We start from the raw sequence: 17,985 nt of genomic DNA, 5'->3' as shown, positions 1-17,985 counted from the left end.
TCTCTGGGCAGAACATTTTGCAAATCAGGGTTTGGGTTGATGATTCATCTGGATAGCAACTTTTGCCAATTGAGGTTCACAGATTGCCTTAGGGAAGAAGAGGGCCTAAGATTCCTTTTTTTACCTAAGGCAAATCCTGGGCTGAGTCGTATTTCTCTACTAAGTACTTGGCAATCGCTGCAATACTCCCTGCATATGTTTTACTGTCCTTTACTAAATCCATTGCCCTGCCCTGCCGACTCCCTTGGCCACCTGCCACACTGTTAGTAAGCAAATAAAGCTACTGGCGATGTTTGTTTCACTCCTAAGCTAAAAGAGCGCTGGAGTAGAGAAGGTACTCGATTAAATGCGAGACAAAGGAATTAGCTCTGCATCAGCCACGTCATGCTATCACTCCACATTCTGCCCCTGCCATCCCCACACTACACCCAGGCGGGCACACCCACTTAAGTACACTGGCTGTTGTTTTAAGAAAAAGAAAAACGGGATGCTAAAGGACTGGAGCATCAGGAAGGCAATGGGCGGGGAAGTGCCTGGATTCATACTAATCCATATTATGGTTTTTGTAGTTTCCTATTAGCCCCGACAATTCTGGTTGATTTGATAAACCACAATTTAATACAATCTGCAAATCATCATTTGGTCACTAGAAAAAAAAGTCTTTTAATATGGATCGTGTAAATTTACCCTGTTTCTACCACTGTTGGCTTTAGCATAGGCCATAGACAAATCCTTAAGAATTAGACCTTGGGAGAACTTCGTTTATTAGGCTCAAATAGCTGAGTTGTGTTCTCATTCATGAATAATAAATGTATGAATATTTATTCAATGCTAAAATGAAAATGACCGTTAGCAATAATTTGTGTGACTCAAGATAAGGGTGTCATTTTAAATTTGCAATCTATGCTGGTGATTAGATTTCAGTGTAATTCCAAAACTGTCATACTTATATTAATTGGAGATATTCTTACATCTCTTAAAAATAATCTGTTTTGAGAAGGAAGAGTCAGAGACATATCATGTGACAATTTGGGCACATGCACTGTATGAATTGATGTTAATCCCCCCTCTCCCATCACTTTCATTTTATTGTAAATTGCTAACCCAAAAGGTGATCCTATACCTAGGAAATAAAAGTTTGGCTCCAATCCAGGCATTTACAATTAAATGCAGCTCATAAAAATACCTTATGTTCTATGAGGTGCACCAACCAGCTTACCAAATTGGGTAGGATCAGGCCAGAGGATTCCAGTTCTGCAGAAACAAGTGAACTGGATTGGATTGAAAAAGCCTGCCTTGAATGGTGCTGGATATTCTGTAGAATCCACTGATATTCAAGGGAGATGCAGCTAGCAGAACAAGTTGGTCTGTGGCTGAGTTGGCTTAAGATATTTGGCTGCCTGACCCAAAGTCCAAATGGTAATTGCAATAGTTCAAAATATAATTTGTGTAATGCTGTACTGAAGTCAGTTCATATGACTTGGATATTTCCTATTTCTTTGCCTCATGTTTGCATTAATAACACCATTTCAAGTGAATGAACCCAATGACACATTCTGCATCAGAGATTCATTCTTGTGTGCAAGAACTGGCAACAAATGGCCTTTCAGATGTTAATGAATTGGCAATCCAAGTGGCATGGCAATGGACACAGATACTGGCAGTTCTGCTGAGAAACATCTGGTTCCCTACCCTTTTGGAAAGGTCCATTTCTCTAGAGAAGATATAAATAGCTACATGGAGAAGGAGGGATTTTTCTGAGTTGATGCTATATTATAGGCAGAACCCTCTCACCTTTAACCTGTTTGTGGGATTTCAGCCACCAAATGAAAGCAAGTTTGTTTTTGAAGGCAATGAATCCCTTGGCTGCTAAAAGCTTTCGTTGGTTTTCTCTAAGACTATGTATTGCTCAGAATATTAAATATACTTTAAACTAGATGGTGACTCATCTTGAAAAGTACAGCAGACTTGCCTATTTTAAGTGAATAAATCTCATTTCAGGACTGCATTGTCATGACCTTCCAGAAATCCCTTAAAATGTGGTTCTTTCAACAGGCCTGGCATCTGGTTGCATAATGTGCAACATCTTCATATATATTTCCTCTCGTGCTTGTTTTTGTTAGATTTAATTAATCTGATTTTGTAAAAATGCTTTCTTTTTTCTGGTTTTATTGCATGACGCCCAGAGTCATTTTGTGCAAGATGGGCAGCCATATAAATCGGAAAAAATAAATAAACATCCTTCCTGAAGTACCCACAGTGATATATAAGAAACATGCTAAGGACTCAGCTACTTGGCTATAACTCTTCCAAGAAATATTCATCTACTGTAGGTCAGCCTACCCTATCTGTACATTCTAGCACAGGGGTGTCAAACTCGCAACGTCACGTGACGTGTCGCGACGTATCGTGATTTTTTTGCCATTGCCGGCAATGGGGTGGGTGCAGTTTTGCCATGACGCATCCGGCCCGTGGGCCGGCAGCTTCACACCCCTGTTCTAACACATCTAGAAAACACTAGGCTGTGGATGGCTCACCTTGTGCCTCTCATCTGACACCAGAATGACTTTCTTGTTTTTCCTACCTTAAATTGAACCTGCCTTCAGCTGCCATTTATTTTACCTCCTAGATTTTGTTACTGGTTTTATCTTAGATACATCTATTTCATCTTTTAAAAGACAGTCTTTCAAACATTTGAAGGTAGCCGTCACATCCCCTTTAATTAATACATGTATGGAGCAGTATATGCAGAAGAGGAAAAGAGGGCAGAGATGATGATCAAGTGTTTAAGGCATTAACAATGCAAAATTGATCCCCTGAAGAAAAAATCTCTAGATTTTAAAAATCATCCTATTCCCACCCGTACCTCATCATCCTGCCGTATTGGTTTGCTGCACTGCAGAGTGGCAATTTCAGTGTCTATGCAGCAGCTTTTTGTTAAAGATAAGCAGAAATGTAGATGCTGAGCCCAAGGCGAGGAGAACACAGCCCACATATGGAATGTAGCTCCTAAATGCTAAGAACAACTTAAGGGTTTGTCTTTGTCTCACTCCAACTCTGTCCTATATCCCCTCCTCATTCTAGTACAGTGATGGCGAACCTTTTAGAGACCGAGTGCCCAAACTGCAACCCAAAACCCACTTATGCATCGTCAAGTGCCGGGTGGGTGTGGCCCATTGGATGGGTGTAGCCCATTGGGTGGGCGTGGCTGCGGTGGTAATGACAGACTGGGTGGGACTAAAAAGTTCAATCAATCAATTCCAACTTTGCAAAATCTTTTTTTTTCCCGCGAGAAGTTGAAATTGACTGATTGAACCTTTTTTTTTTTTTTTTGCACATGGCAGCGGAGGCCTAAAGCGAAAAGGTTTTATAAAACCCAGCTGAAGGCCTAGGACTGGGGCGATGGCATGCATGCCCACAGAGAGGGCTCTGAGTGCCGCCTCTGGCACCCGTGCCATAGGTTCGCCACCACTGTTCTAGTACTAGCCCAATCTGTTTGGCTTCTGACCTGAATTTTCCTAGGTGAATCCTGACTGCTTGTGGGGTTGAGTTAATAAATAAGTCTATTTTCTTTTTCTCTCCAGATTTCTTAGGACATGGCTTTCCTGAAAGCTGGCCCAGTGGACTGGAGAACTGGTAGATGATTGATGCCACAAAGCCAGGTTATAGTTGTTGGATTTTTGGTGAGTTGCCTTCTTCAATAAATTATAAGACATAAAAGGTGGCTAAAACCATACTTGAATCCAGGATGAAAACCTGAAGATGCTTCCCTAACTGGTCCTATTCTTAGCATCTCCCCTAGACATTTAGGTATTTCAAGCAAGAGTCAGATTTCACAATCCTGCCAGCCTTCAGTATCTTGCTGCTAGTTCTCAGTTGCCACAGTATTATTTATCTATCCTGGCCATTACCCACTTTTGCTCCCTTTTCGTGGGTTCCTTATTAGCTTATTCATCTGTTTGTTTGTTATTATAAATAGAATATCTAATTATCATTACTAGCCTGACTTAAACTCCAGAGTCAGGCTGTTTGTATACAGGATATCTTTTCTACAGAGACTGGGCCCCAGGGGAAGAATACCTGTCCCAGCAAGCGCAGCTGGAGATGTACAAGAAAAGTGGGGCACATGTCCAGACCTGCCATCACCATAGGCAACATTCCTAAGCAAAGACAGTGCTGGAGAACGGAAGAGTCTCTTCAGCTCTGGAGACAAAGGGGATGGTCCTAGTGAAAAAGTCTTCCTGATCAAAAGGGGCTGCTCCACTCTCCTTTATTTGCTGATTGAAGGGATTTATAAAGTGAACCCTGCTTTCAGTATTGGACTTGCAAAGCATGAGGATGTGTATCAAGAGATGCCCAGAAGCACTATTTTGCCTCAAAGGGTAATGAGTGTAATGACACCAGGATACAGCTACTCAGTTCTCTAAGTGACCCTATGGAAGTGGTTTCCCAGGGCTATTTTTTTTTTAGCTCTGAGTCTGTCTTATATCTTTGGGATTCCCTGGTGGCCTCTTCTCCTAGTGTTGGCCCAGTCTTACTCTGTTTGGCTTCTGACCTGAGATAAGGTTGGTCAGGTGCTCCCTTACCTACTCTGACTACAGAGATATTTCTGGTTTTAAGCTAGAATATTTGAAGTTGTATTTTCCACATAGGAGCATTCGTCTTTTGATCTCTTGCATGCCCTAACACAGGGCTTTTCAACCGGTGGTACGCGTACCACCAGTGGTACTTTAGCACCTGGCAGGTGGTACATGACCCCTAGTCAAATGTAGCGGGAAACAAGCTAAAGGGCACCGCATAGGTCTGGAGGAGATCAGCTGGAGCTGCAGGGCTCGGCAGAAGCCCCAGGACCTGCGTGCACAGCTACATGCTGATTGGAGCTTCGGGTGCATCTGGAAGAGAAAAGGAGGAGGGGGGCGGAGAGAGGAGAAGCCATAAAAGGAGATTTTGGCGAGAGGGGGAGGAAAAAAAACACGGAGAAAGAAAGAGGAGAGGCTTTTGTTAGCGAAGCTGTGAGGAGAGAGAGAGAGAGAGAAAGCAGCCTTTGCAAGCAAAGAGTGAGAGAGAGAGGGGGGGCTTTTGCAAGCAAAGTGAGTGAGAGCAAGGGGCTTTTGCAAGCAAAGAGTGAAAGAGCGAGCGAGGGGCTTTTGCGAAGAAAGGGTGAGAGAAAAAGGGAAAAGAGAGGGGGAGAAGAGAAAAAGAAAAGCCATTGACTTTTGACTTCCTCTGTTGCAGTAGAAGGAAGCATTAACATTGAATCTCAACTTTTTACTTTTCCATAATATTATAAACTAACCATTTCTATAACAACAAATAAATCTAACCAGTAAAGCCCAAAATCCCCCCCCCCCTTTTTTTTTAGTCATCACGTTTTTGATAACTTGCTAAGCACTGGTGGTACTCGAATATTGTCATGTCCTAAAAGTGATACAATCTGTGAAAAAGTTGAAAAGCCCTGCCCTAACACTCCCCAAATCTTACATTTTGGGGTCTGCCATAGTTGAAGATCTTTCAGTTAGCTGAGCCCAGTGCATGGGTGCTCCTTCCTAAGGTTGCTCTTCTGACCCCTTCATCTGAAAGGACTTTCCAGAGCATAACCAAAATATTTCTTTCCTAGTAAAACGATGAGACTATTTTACTTCATTTAATGCTATTGTGAAAAGCAGGATGGCGTGATTAAGTCATCGTTATAATAAAAAAATTACATTAAAGCAGAACTGAAAGGGACACTCAAAATACTAAGGAGCAACTTATCAGAAAAGGTTAAAGTGTCTGGACTATTTTGATTTATTTTTTTTTTAAAAAAAGAGATTTAAAGAGGGAAGTAGTAATTGGTTATATAATTAGCTGACAGCAACTTTGGTGCAGAGGTTAAGGTACCAGATTAGGAATCTGGAGATCATGAGTTCTAGTCCTGTTTTAGGTGTGCAACTAGTAGAATGACTTTGGGCCATTCACTTTCTCCCAATCCTAGGAGGCAGGAACTAACAAACTATTTCTGAAAATGTTGCCAAGAAAACTGCATAGACCTGCCCATGTAGTCACCAGGAGTCAAGACTGAATCAAAGGCATAGAATTATGTGAGTTCATTCAACATGATATAAATCATATACTATGATTTACAAATCAGTGTCTGAATTCATACAATAAACTTAACCAGAAATGAACTATATTATAGGGTCTCCACCTGCAGAAATATTAAAACCAAGATAATCCAATAAAGCGAAGTAGGAGGAAATAATGCACAAATAAAACATTTTGCAAAATGCTAATGGTGAAGAATAAGAGTAGTGTTGATTAAGAGAGGATCAGACAATTTTTACAACTTAGTATATGGGCCAAGTCAATTGTATGGGCTTTTTTTTCAATCGACTATAGATTCAGCACTTTAGGAACACAACCGAAGAACAGGAAGCATAGCTGTAGCCCTGTTTAAACTAGGAATAGGTTTAATTGAGCTGAATATAATTACATTAAGTAGAACAGCACTGAGATGCACTCCAAGCTTACCACTTTAAAGTAGCTGTGATGTTCTTGCAGTTGCTCAGAGGTCAAATTTTGATGCGGAGCACCCTTCAAGTGACAACTCTAGCAATAACTGCTTATTCTTGCCTTTTCATTGCTCTGTCTAAACTCTAAAGCAATAATGTAGCTCTGGGTTGTTTTTCATTGTATCTGAGAAGTGGGCCACTTTGACTTGTTCAGCAAATGATACATTTGTAACTATATACGGTAAAATTATATTTGATATACAGCCACTACTTTTTTTCCTTCTTATCTTATGGACAACCTTACCAGTTGTTTACATTTAAAACTGACTTTGAGAGCAATTCCATTTTCAAGCTGGCTGGTAATACTTGGGGGGGGGGAGGAAGGAATATGGACTCATGAGATTGTTATTGTTTATCAGCTATTAAATACAGTAATGAGACCTTCAAATTCCTGATACTTTACAAAAGAAATAGTTTTAACTACATACATGTAGTTAAAATATGTGTTATGTATCTTACATGGCCCTGAAACTTCCCAGCCTCTGAAACTTCAGTTATTGAATGTTATTGAAGGCATTTACAGAAACAGAACAATTTATTCATACCAAAAATAAAAAAATGCACAGTATAAAAAAAATGTAGTACTGAATTGGGATATATTACCCGATAATTACATCAGGTTTTACAGGACGTAAAATACGTCCTGTAATAAATCTTTTGCAGATTTCTTCTAATAGCTATTCTGATCTTCGTTAATCCTAGTGGTAAATTATCTAGTATAAAAGAAAAAAAGGGGGGGGAAGGAAACAGCCCCATACTTTGAATTGCTATAATAGAGAAGAAAAAAAGGGGGTTGGGGTTGGGCCCGCTTCTTTAAAGTTGTATGCCCTTCATCAAAGCTGGAAAAAAAAAAGTTTGAGCACTGTGGCCACCCAGCTCGGCCTTCCTCGCTTCCAGCGGAGAACAAACCCTCCCTTCCTATGAGTTGCGTCGCCCGTACACCCACGAAGGCTCAGGAGGAGCAACCTTTTAGGCACGCCCCCTTCTGACAGGGCTGCCCGCCCCTCCTTTATAAGGCCACTGCGGTAGAGTGACTTGCACCAGGCGTAGCTGCTTCTCACCGAGACTCCGTCGCACCGACTCAGTGTGAGATTTCAGCCCCGTCACCCTGCACCATGGTAAGGGGAAAGCGCGAATAGAGGCGCGCGCGGAGCTGGCCTAAGCGTCCCGGGGCTGCTACTGCGCTCCGAAGGGGACACGCGTCCCACCTAGCTCGCCTTTCCCATACCGCGCCCTCGCTGGCACAGTTCATGGTTGGTCCCTGTTGTGGACTATGGCGGTCCCGTAGAGGTTAGGCGCGCTTTTGAGTTTCTTCCGCTCTCCGGGCAAGGTGAAGGTGCTCCATAACCGCGCGTAATGGTGGTGGGGGAAGCTCTCCTCCCGCTCTCAGCCCACGTCACCTGCCCAGTGTAACGTGGCCTGTCGGGGAGAGCAAAGGGGGACGAGCTGACCCAGGGCCGAACCCGTGAATTTCAAAACGGCGGGGCTTCGAGACGTAGCGAGCTACCCGACTCCGGGCGCGTGTTCCGGACGCGCGGAAGGAGCGGGCGAGAGAGAGGCTAGGCCTCTAGTAGTAGTTTTGCGCGCTCGGCGCTCGCCGCTTCCTTCCCAGCCGCGCGCGGGTGCAACGAGCAGGGACAGCTGGTTTGGGGCGCAGGTTGCTCACGTGCAAGGGAGGCTGGTGTGTGGACCCTACCGAAGTTGGGGAGGCCACTTCCAAGCCCTGCTGGCCTGCCCTGGTTGGCAGGGGGAGCGGGGAGAATATCCTCGTTCAGAGGAGTCATTGGGTGGGTGGGGGCAGATGTTCCTCTACCTTCGACACCCACACGCACGCTTCACATCCACTGCTTTGGGGGGGGGGGTAAGAGGTTATTAATAGGCAGGGGGAAAAGAAGGGAGCACCGGGCTAGGACGCTCCGCCGACCCGCTTCCAGCGAAATCTTGGGAGCTGGAAATAGCTGGGCCCCCGTCCGGGCTTCTGTCCAAAGTAGGCAATTGCCTCTCCTGTTTCATTTCGGGACGGGGTGGGTGGGTGGCTGGGATTTCTGTACTTTGAGAAAGGGTGTCCTATATTTAGTATTCCAGTCTCAGCGAGCAGGAAGCAGCCCCCCTCCGAGGCAAGTTTTCCCAATGGGGGAGACTCGTTCTCCCAGCTCCGGGAGCCAGTTCCCTGAAGGGCTGGGGCGGTTTTTTTTTTCTTTTTTTTTTTCAACTGCGTCACTTTGTGAATCTGAGCGAATGAGGTGTGGAAAGCGGAAGAGAGCTTTTTGAAATAGGACGTTCGTTTTGGCCAGCCAATTGCGGCTTCCGATTCGAAGCTCGGAAGGAAAAAGTACGAATATAAGCGCCATTTAAGAGTCCCCGGGGCGCCATCGGAGTGCGGGCCGGCCGCGCAAGTAAATTCCTTGCCCAAAACTTGCTCTGCTGCTAAGAGCCATTAATTATTATTTTTTTTATTTTACGTTTTACTTGCCCTCACCAGTATTGGTGGCGTTGGAGCTTTTCTACCCCGCAAAATCACTGGACTTGTTCCAAGCACCAAAGAGTCTGTAAAGAGATCTGGTCTGTCTTGGCTTGCTAATTCGTGGTTTGCTGAATGAAGCACAGTTGACTGGCTTTATCCACATACTACTAAGCCAGGGGTAGGCAACCTTGGCTCTTTTATGACTCGTGGACTTCAACTCCCAGAATTCCTGAGCCAGCCATGCTGGCTCAGGAATTCTGGGAGTTGAAGTCCACGAGTCATAAAAGAGCCAAGGTTGCCTACCTCTGTACTAAGCCATCAAACTTGTCACTACTGTCTGCACTCAATAACATTTTAAATCAGAACCATTAATAACATAAAATGAGATGTGTACTTTGCTAGAGTCGTGTTTTTTTTTTTAATTGGAAGGATTAAAAAAACAAGCCAGTTAGGAAGCTTGGGGAATCTTAAAAATGCTGGTGGGCACACGCGCATTCGAAGTGTATGAAATATTTCTAGAGTTATTCAGATTTTTATTTATTTATGGGCTAAGTATGATAGGCCAGTATATCCATATGAGGAGCTGAGGGTAAGAATTTGCTCAAGGTTATCTAGCAAATCTGTAGCAAAGTTTAAACTTGACTTTAGAGCTTGTGTTCAGGGACCGTTTTAAACCTTTGTCATAATTCTCTGAATTTTGATGATGTAGAGTACGTGTGCAGTTGGATTTGTCAGCATCAGTTAGGGATGCTGTTGGGAATTGGAGGTTTTGGGGGAGAAAACCCAGAACAAATAAAACCATGGTTGTAGTATGCGGCAAATTGATAGGTGAGTACAGTACTGAACAAATAATATGCAGCTAATTCATTATAATTATAATTATTCATTATAATCATTATAATTCATTAATTATCAGTAAGAGGCTTGAAATGACACACTTACAAAATGCTTTTCCTATGTATTCCCTAGTAACACTCAATCTGTGAGTTAAAAAAAGAGGCATTTGTTCTTTTTTTCTGTTTGTTCCACAAGGAATGAAGATAATTATGTGCACTCCAATCATTTTTTTATAGTAACACTACTTGCTATTGAGTTAGTAGGATTTCATTACCTTGGGTAAGAGTGCCTAAGCCTCTTTCCTTTTTTAAACCTTAAAGTAAATCTGTGTCTCATTTAGTTGACACGTCTGGAAAGGATTGAAAAATCTAAAAATGATTTTATTTCCAAATTTAATTTTATGTACCATTTTATTCTTTTGTGTAATATTTGATTTCTGTGGAGTTGAGACTATGACCAAGAATTAATTTTCATATCAATTCATATTTCCTCTGGTTTTATCCCCTGTACTACACTACTTAGTTTGAGCTTTTAAAGTACAGTATAAATAGCTTGAAAAATGGTCTCTTGGGTAATTGTGCCTTGGATAAGTTGAATGAGAGATGCTGCATAGTGATATGGGGTGGGGGTGGAGGTGGGGGGGAGTTGCTTATACAGGCAAAAATTAGCATACAGTTTTATGGGACAATTATGCCACTCATTTGCAACAGGAATAGTCAATCTATTGTTCTCTCAGTCTGGCTTTTTTTTTCCTTTAACAATGGCTTACTGGCTTGTCCTTGTGATTGTTGTGTGCTTGGTTTTATGATTCTGTTTGTATGCATTCTAAAAGGGAGCTGTAAAAGAGTATAGTACAGCTGTGGCACACACCATTGACCAATGTGGCATTCTCTGTGTGTGTTAGGATTGCAACTCCCAGAATGTTTGACTGGTTATGGAAACATCTGTTCAGGTTTATGTTCCTCCTGGAATCATCCTCTGTGATTGAAGTTTGCTTGATTTTCCCCACTGCCAGGGAACCAATGAAGGGGGGTTCTTGGTAGGATCTAATCTGATAGGGTTTTAGGTCTCATTCTCAGTAAATATGAATCCATTACCACTATGAAGAAACACAACGTGTCCCACAACATATATTTGCAGTCTCAATTTCAGAGATAATGCCTAGTTTTAAAATTATAGGTAAGATTCCATACATAGCACCCTCTTTGTATACAGTATTCAGGTTCCACCTCTCCTTGGGATTATAGTGAGTTCTCTTACTTACTTTAAAAAACAAAATTAAACCAGTCCATTTCTATCTAGCATTACTCTGAACTCACCCCTTCTCCTTGGAAAGATGGATAACGTGGCCATCTTGGAATTACCATTTTTATTTAAAACAGTATTGTATGTGCTCAGGTTCATGACGGCCTCGCGAAGGTAGTCCAGCAGGCTGTTTGGCAAATAGGTGCCCTGACTTGATCCTAAATATTTGATACACTAAACACAGCTGGCACAAATTCACTAGCAAACATTTAAAAACTTTGGGAAATATCTATTTGGCTTTTCCCGCCTTGGTCACTGTGTTCCACAGTGTAGTGGACTTGAAGGTGTTGTTGCAGGGCTGCAGTCAATTCAGGGAGGCTCTGGTCTGTATTGGCTTTTAGACCCAAATTTCTTTTGGGAGATGATGAAAAACTGGGTCCTTCTTCATATTTCTTTCTTGATTGAAGCTCTCCAATGAGCTTTGCTGTTTATGCAGCTGTGAGTTCTTTCTGAACTGCTGAGCTGAAACCTGCTGCAGTGAACATTGTCACTCTCTTGATACTTGGATAGGAAATGGCTAAACTTAAATTTGGATTTCAGGGAGAGGAATCCAGATCTTGCTGAGCTACAACTCTTAGCAGCTCCAGTCAACATGGCAAATGATACGTTCTGCAACATCTGGAGGGCCATGAGTTTCCCCACCCATGCCTTAGGGAGAGGGAAAGTGTGCCTTAACATGTTTTCTTACTTTTGAGTGTAAATTTGCAGGCAAATTTAATTTAAATTTAATAAATTTGTGTGCCGTGTATAATGTGGGAGAAGAGCATGCTAGCAAGTGTGCATGCATTTTATAGGCTATAGATATGTAGGCGTGAAAAGGAAGTGCTATTTGCACATATGAAGTAGAAGGCGTGGAAGTGCACAGGCTGGCAGTTTATACTAATTTCCTTGTGGCTTTGGTATGCAATAGATTTCTTAACTCTGCTTCCTGTTTTGCTGACTTCAAGAACTGCCACCATTTCATTTTGAAATGGTCACCTAAGCTTTTTGAGGTAATGAATAGCTTAGTTACTTTGTTAAAAGTAACTGTGTTACATACGGTTACTTTGGCGTTACACTTAGAAGTGTAACATCTAAGTAAATAGTATTCCTGTTACTATAACCTGTAAATGCAGAAGTACATAGGCAGCTAAGTTGCGTTTGTTATCTCTTATGCTGCATTGTTATTGCTCCTTTGTTCAGTAGGTTTAGAAACAATTCCATTCCAAAGACAGGTTTAATATGGATATAGTGCTCATTAAAATTCCACAATGAAATATTCCTGGTATCCCATTCTCAAAAATAAAAATAAAACCACTAACTTGTAAAACCATAAGAATACCCCGTTGAGCCAATGGCCTGGTAAAACTCCTTCCACCAGTAATGGTACACAAGATGGTACATCTTTGCTCTGTCAGACTCACAGCTTGATGCCTTGCTTGTGATACCACTCTAAGAAGTCAACTTTCTCTTCTTTCTGTAGCGTGAGTGTATCTCTGTCCATGTCGGCCAAGCTGGCGTGCAGATGGGCAATACTTGCTGGGAACTGTATTGCCTGGAACATGGAATTCAGCCAGATGGACAAATGCCAAGTGATAAGACCATTGGCGGTGGAGATGACTCATTTACTACCTTCTTCTGTGAAACTGGTTCTGGGAAGCATGTCCCCCGGGCTGTCTTTGTGGACTTGGAACCCACTGTGATTGGTGAGTACAACTATGGAAGTTTTGACTCTTAAGCCTCCTAGAAGACAAGAGCAGCAACTCTTCTCAAATAGTCTCACGTTCATTCATTTCTTCTTTTTGGCGGAGCAGAACATGTGGTTTTAGTCTGAATTAGGTACATTCTTCTCCAGTTCGCTCCTAGATGTACAGGGTCTACTGTATCCAGAATTACCATCCAGTATGGCTGTTATAGGACAAGAGACTTGACTTGCCAACTCCTTGTTCAGTTCCCACAGAGGCATTCGGTTGAAATAACTCAGTAAGGTAGACTCCTGATAAAGTGATTTTGTCCTAGAATGAAAAGCCCATAAATCCTCCGGGTCTTCAGTTTCTGTAAGATTTGGCCTGCACAGTACCCTTTCTTAGATGTCTTGTTAAATTCAGCTTGCTAGATGTCTGCTTGAAAATATACAGTACGCTGTAATAAACTTTATATCACCATCCTCTTAATCTTTTCCAGATGAGATTCGTTCTGGCACTTATCGTCAGCTCTTCCATCCAGAGCAACTAATCACTGGAAAGGAAGATGCTGCCAACAACTATGCCCGTGGACATTACACCATTGGCAAGGAGATCATTGACTTGGTGTTGGATAGGATTCGCAAACTGGTATAACTGCAATGAGGGAATGGGGTGATACAGATTTTTTGGAGGAATGGAAGCAACTCTGCCTAAGAATGGTGGAGATGTTGGGATAGCAGGGCCTTGTGGTCCAAGCTGACTATTGGTTATTTATGCACTTTCTGGATAATTCTAGGCATTATTTTTGATATGCTACACTTCTTTAGCGGGTGGGTACGTGCATTTCATTCCATTATTCCATTCATTCAAGTTGTGTTCTAGATGTTGAGGATGCTGAGTGCAATGCAAATGAATGTGAAATTCAGAATTGTTCCTTTATGCTTCACCCATGTCTTTTTACATCCTTCTGACCTGAAAGAATAATCTGTCTTCCGGATTCTAATCACTGTACTGTACAGTAGTGGCCAAAAGTATACAGTAGAAATGCCATCTTTGGTTAAGTTTACACCAATTTTTCTTCTAATTTCTTTATAACTGTAGCCTTGTTCACTTAATAATACTATTTAACATCGCTTTCTGGGCAACCAGTCAACTCTTTGCACCATTACTTTAATTTTATTACATTTTACAAGCTCACTAAATGAAAGAACACAAACCCCCCCCAACTAACATGATAGCGATCCCATAACACACTGACAAATGTCCTCCTCTCAGCTTCAATACATGACATCAATAACTGAATCCTACTGTGATCTGATTGACTCATTGCCAAAACAAGATGACACCTGATTGGCTCTCTAAACACTCATGCTCATTGGCTACAATCAGATGAAGGAAAGCTACCTAATATCAACCTAAGCAAGTTGTGCTTCCTTTTTCTGGTTATTTGGCTATAACTTTTCATAGAATACAGTACAGATAATTGAACAAACTATGTTGCATTACATTCTTGATTAAATTATCTTTCCATTGATACATAATTTTATGGTACTACTCCAAAATAAGTGGTATTATTAGCCATCAAACCTCAAAAATACACTTTTCTCAAAAGGTTTCCACAATTTTGACCACTACTGTATGTGATGTTCTCCAATTCTAATTTTGTCTCAGCCACTCATTCCTTTAGGCCAGTGTTTCTCAATCAAAGCAACTTTTAAGATGTGTGAACTCCAACTCCCAGAATTCCCCACACATCTTAAAAGTTGCCAAGGTTGAGAAACATTGCCTTGGGCCTACATCTTTCATGTCCCCACATTGCTCTACCCATCCTCTGTCTTCATCAGTGTTCCAGAACTTCTTCCCACCAATCCAGTTGACTATAAAGGCAATAACCTTTCTCTGAATTTAAACACTGAGTTAATTCCTAAGAAACCACTCTCAGTTCAAAATGTTGTTGCCTTTGCTCTTCCAAACTTTTATCTCTTCTTCTTAGTCCCTCTTTATCTGCCGATTGCTTGCTCACTCTTTTTTTCTCTTGCTCGCAACTGTGGTCAGAAGCTTCTGTGAATCTCTTGGGGAAGAAGGAGAAAGAAGTGATGGGTGGGTGGGTGGGTTTACAGCTGGTTGGCAAGCACTGCCTCTTCCTTCCTGGAACGAAGCGCAAGTTCTCAGGAAGCATTTGAACTTGGTATATTTGGCACATACATTCTAGCGAATTTCTTCATCACACTCCAGCCAACCCTGTTCACATGTGTAATTGGTTGCCGCAACTATAATATCAGACGCTGCCTTCTAACCTTGAAAAATTACTTTCTCTTCATTCATTATGAAACAGAAAAGATGCCATGCTTGGCTTGGTGGTTATAAAGAGATTTTGTTTGTGTAGTTAATGAGTTGAGGCTAATATCCTGAGGCAAAAGAAAATGACTTCCAAGTAACCAATTGGTTGAGAAGGGCAACTATAGAAACTAAAATAGTGGAATGGGTTTTCTTGTTCAGATTTCTTCTGGTAAAAATGATGCTTTGCACTGTAACCTAAGAGAAACAAACTGATGAGTGATAATTTCATTTTCACAGGCCGACCAATGTACAGGACTCCAAGGATTTTTGGTCTTTCACAGCTTTGGAGGAGGAACTGGCTCAGGATTTACTTCCTTGCTGATGGAACGTCTCTCTGTTGATTATGGCAAGAAATCCAAGTTAGAATTTGCTATTTACCCAGCTCCACAGGTCTCCACAGCTGTGGTGGAACCTTATAACTCGATTCTCACCACACACACCACCCTTGAGCACTCAGATTGTGCTTTCATGGTGGACAATGAAGCCATTTATGATATCTGCCGAAGGAATCTGGACATTGAGCGGCCAACTTACACAAACCTCAACCGCCTTATCAGCCAGATTGTGTCCTCCATCACTGCCTCGCTGCGCTTTGATGGGGCTCTGAATGTAGACCTGACCGAGTTCCAGACCAATTTAGTGCCCTACCCCCGCATCCATTTCCCTCTGGCTACCTATGCTCCGGTCATCTCTGCGGAGAAGGCCTACCATGAGCAGCTTTCTGTGGCTGAGATCACCAATTCTTGCTTTGAGCCTGCTAATCAGATGGTGAAGTGTGATCCTCGCCATGGCAAATACATGGCCTGCTGCCTTTTGTATCGTGGCGATGTGGTACCTAAGGATGTCAATGCTGCCATTGCTGCCATAAAGACCAAGCGCAGCATCCAGTTTGTAGACTGGTGCCCTACAGGTTTTAAAGTGGGCATCAACTACCAGCCTCCCACTGCAGTTCCTGGGGGAGACCTAGCCAAAGTTCAGCGGGCAGTGTGCATGCTGAGCAACACCACAGCTATTGCTGAGGCCTGGGCCCGCCTGGACCACAAGTTTGATTTAATGTATGCCAAGCGGGCCTTTGTGCACTGGTATGTTGGGGAGGGGATGGAAGAAGGGGAATTCTCTGAGGCTCGGGAAGATATGGCCGCCCTAGAGAAGGATTATGAGGAGGTGGGCATTGATTCATATGAAGATGAAGAGGAGGGAGAAGAATAGGTATAAATGCTCTATTTTGTCTGGACCTTCCTTTTCGTTAAAGTATGTGTGATTTTAATCTAAACTACAGTGATGTGTGTGTCCCAGCCAGAATTCACATAGAGCATTTCTATGTAATGCAATTTTTGCTCAGAACTGCCAAGTAGTTCTGGCTGCCTTACTTGACAAAGGAAAAATTTACATGTGTAAACTGAACAGCATATCATAAAAAATACCATGTCTACTGATAATTTTGGCAAAGTAATAAAATCTGAGGTTACAACATGCACTTTGCACATTGCCATGAAACGATTGTATCTGCACCCATTCAATATCACAAAAGCAAATACATTTTGATACAAAACTTTAAATCAAAGAATGGACGTTTTAATTTTAAATAAGAATGGAATTAGCGGAAGAAACAATCAGCTTATTTCTGAACAATAGATTATTCACCTATTTTCCAGCTTGGGAAATTCCATACTTCTACATGTATTTTGGGAATAAAAGTTGCCTTTTAAAATAGCGTGTTTCATGAGATGCAAATGTTAGAATAGAATGTCAGACTACAGTATTGCAAAAACCTTCCAACAAACTACTGAGTAGCATTTTAAATCAAGACATTCCATTAGAAGCAACCAGCCCAAACCTTCCATAGCATAGATAGTCATTGCATCTGACAGAAATCCAGTTTTTGTTTATTGAAATCCATGAAAGAAGACCTGAAAAATCTTACTGGGACTGTATTCAAGCTGAGATCTTGTTAGTTTTAACAATGCTGTAGTAACTGCCCTCAGTAGTTCTGCCGAGCCAGAAAGGTTCACCATCACTGATATATCAAAAATTCAGATAATGCCTAACTTGACTCTGCTAGTGTGTCTCGCAAACAAGAGAAAATTCTCTATTCACTGCTCCCACCCTCCACCCCCAGTATCATTCTAGGCCATCCTGAACAGTAGCACTTGGCAATGCCAAGGCTGGGCCTGAAGTTGAAGCCTGGGCCTTGACTTCAGTTATAGCAGTGGTGGTGAACCTATGGCACGGGTGCCAGAGGTGGCACTCAGAGCCCTCTCTGTGGGCACGCACGCTGTCGCCCCAGTCCTAGGCCTTCAGCTGGGTTTTATAAAACTTTTTCGCTTTAGGCCTCCACTGCCATGTGCAAAAAAAAAAAAAAAAAGGTTCAATCAATCAGTCAATTTTAATTTCTCGGGGAAAAAAAAGATCTTGCAAAGTTGGAATTGATTGATTGAACTTTTTAATCCCACCCAGTCTGCCATTACCACTGCAGCCATGCCCACCCAATGGGCCACCCCCAGCCAATGGGCCATACCCACCCGGCACCCAATGATGCAAAAGTGGGTTTTGGGTTGCAGTTTGGGCACTCGGTCTCTAAAAGGTTCGCCATTGCTGAGTTATAGCATCACTGCTACCACTTTAAAAAAAAAGGCCACCTTGTTCCCCGAGGTGCAATTGCCCTGTGGCCCAGTGCTCCACAGGATCAGCTGTCCACTACTTAACGTTTAGGTGGTGGTCTGTTTCTGTAGACAGGCCTCTGTGGCCTACCCAAGGCTGCTTCAGGTTGCACAAGGCTTTTGTTCTTAAAGCAACTTCGGAGAATGCTCTTCTACAGCCTCTG

General features: G+C 42.3%; 1 protein-coding gene across 2 annotated transcripts; it reads left to right on the top strand.

Annotated features, from left to right (window-relative positions):
* Nucleotides 1–3,584: 3,584 nt before the first annotated feature.
* On the top strand, nt 3,585–16,638 carry TUBA4A (tubulin alpha 4a). Of its 2 annotated transcripts, none has more exons than XM_015816696.1 (4): nt 3,585–3,683; nt 12,620–12,842; nt 13,321–13,469; nt 15,399–16,638. In XM_015816696.1, the coding sequence occupies exons 1-4, from the start codon at nt 3,648–3,650 to the stop codon at nt 16,368–16,370; spliced, it is 1,380 nt and encodes a 459-aa protein (XP_015672182.1). In that variant the 5' UTR covers nt 3,585–3,647; the 3' UTR covers nt 16,371–16,638. The 2 variants fall into 2 exon arrangements, with proteins under 2 accessions (XP_015672182.1, XP_015672183.1); XM_015816697.1 differs by lacking the exon at nt 3,585–3,683 and adding an exon at nt 7,577–7,669.
* The last annotated feature ends 1,347 nt before the right edge of the window (nt 16,639–17,985 follow it).

This window comes from Protobothrops mucrosquamatus, unplaced genomic scaffold (assembly GCF_001527695.2).
Source record: "Protobothrops mucrosquamatus isolate PMUCROS unplaced genomic scaffold, P.Mucros_1.0 scaffold481, whole genome shotgun sequence".
Classification (NCBI taxonomy): domain Eukaryota; kingdom Metazoa; phylum Chordata; class Lepidosauria; order Squamata; family Viperidae; genus Protobothrops; species Protobothrops mucrosquamatus.
The sequence above is the reverse complement of the archived record's forward strand: the minus strand, read 5'-3'. Positions and strand labels throughout refer to the sequence as shown.

Excerpts from the sequence above, each read along its gene's own strand:
- TUBA4A (XM_015816696.1), top strand. The coding sequence starts at position 3,648 with ATGCCACAAAGCCAGGTTATAGTTGTTGGATTTTTG. Across the intron at positions 12,843-13,320 it reads CTTGGAACCCACTGTGATTG|ATGAGATTCGTTCTGGCACT; the intron begins GTGAGTACAACT and ends AATCTTTTCCAG. Across the intron at positions 13,470-15,398 it reads TGGATAGGATTCGCAAACTG|GCCGACCAATGTACAGGACT; the intron begins GTATAACTGCAA and ends TCATTTTCACAG.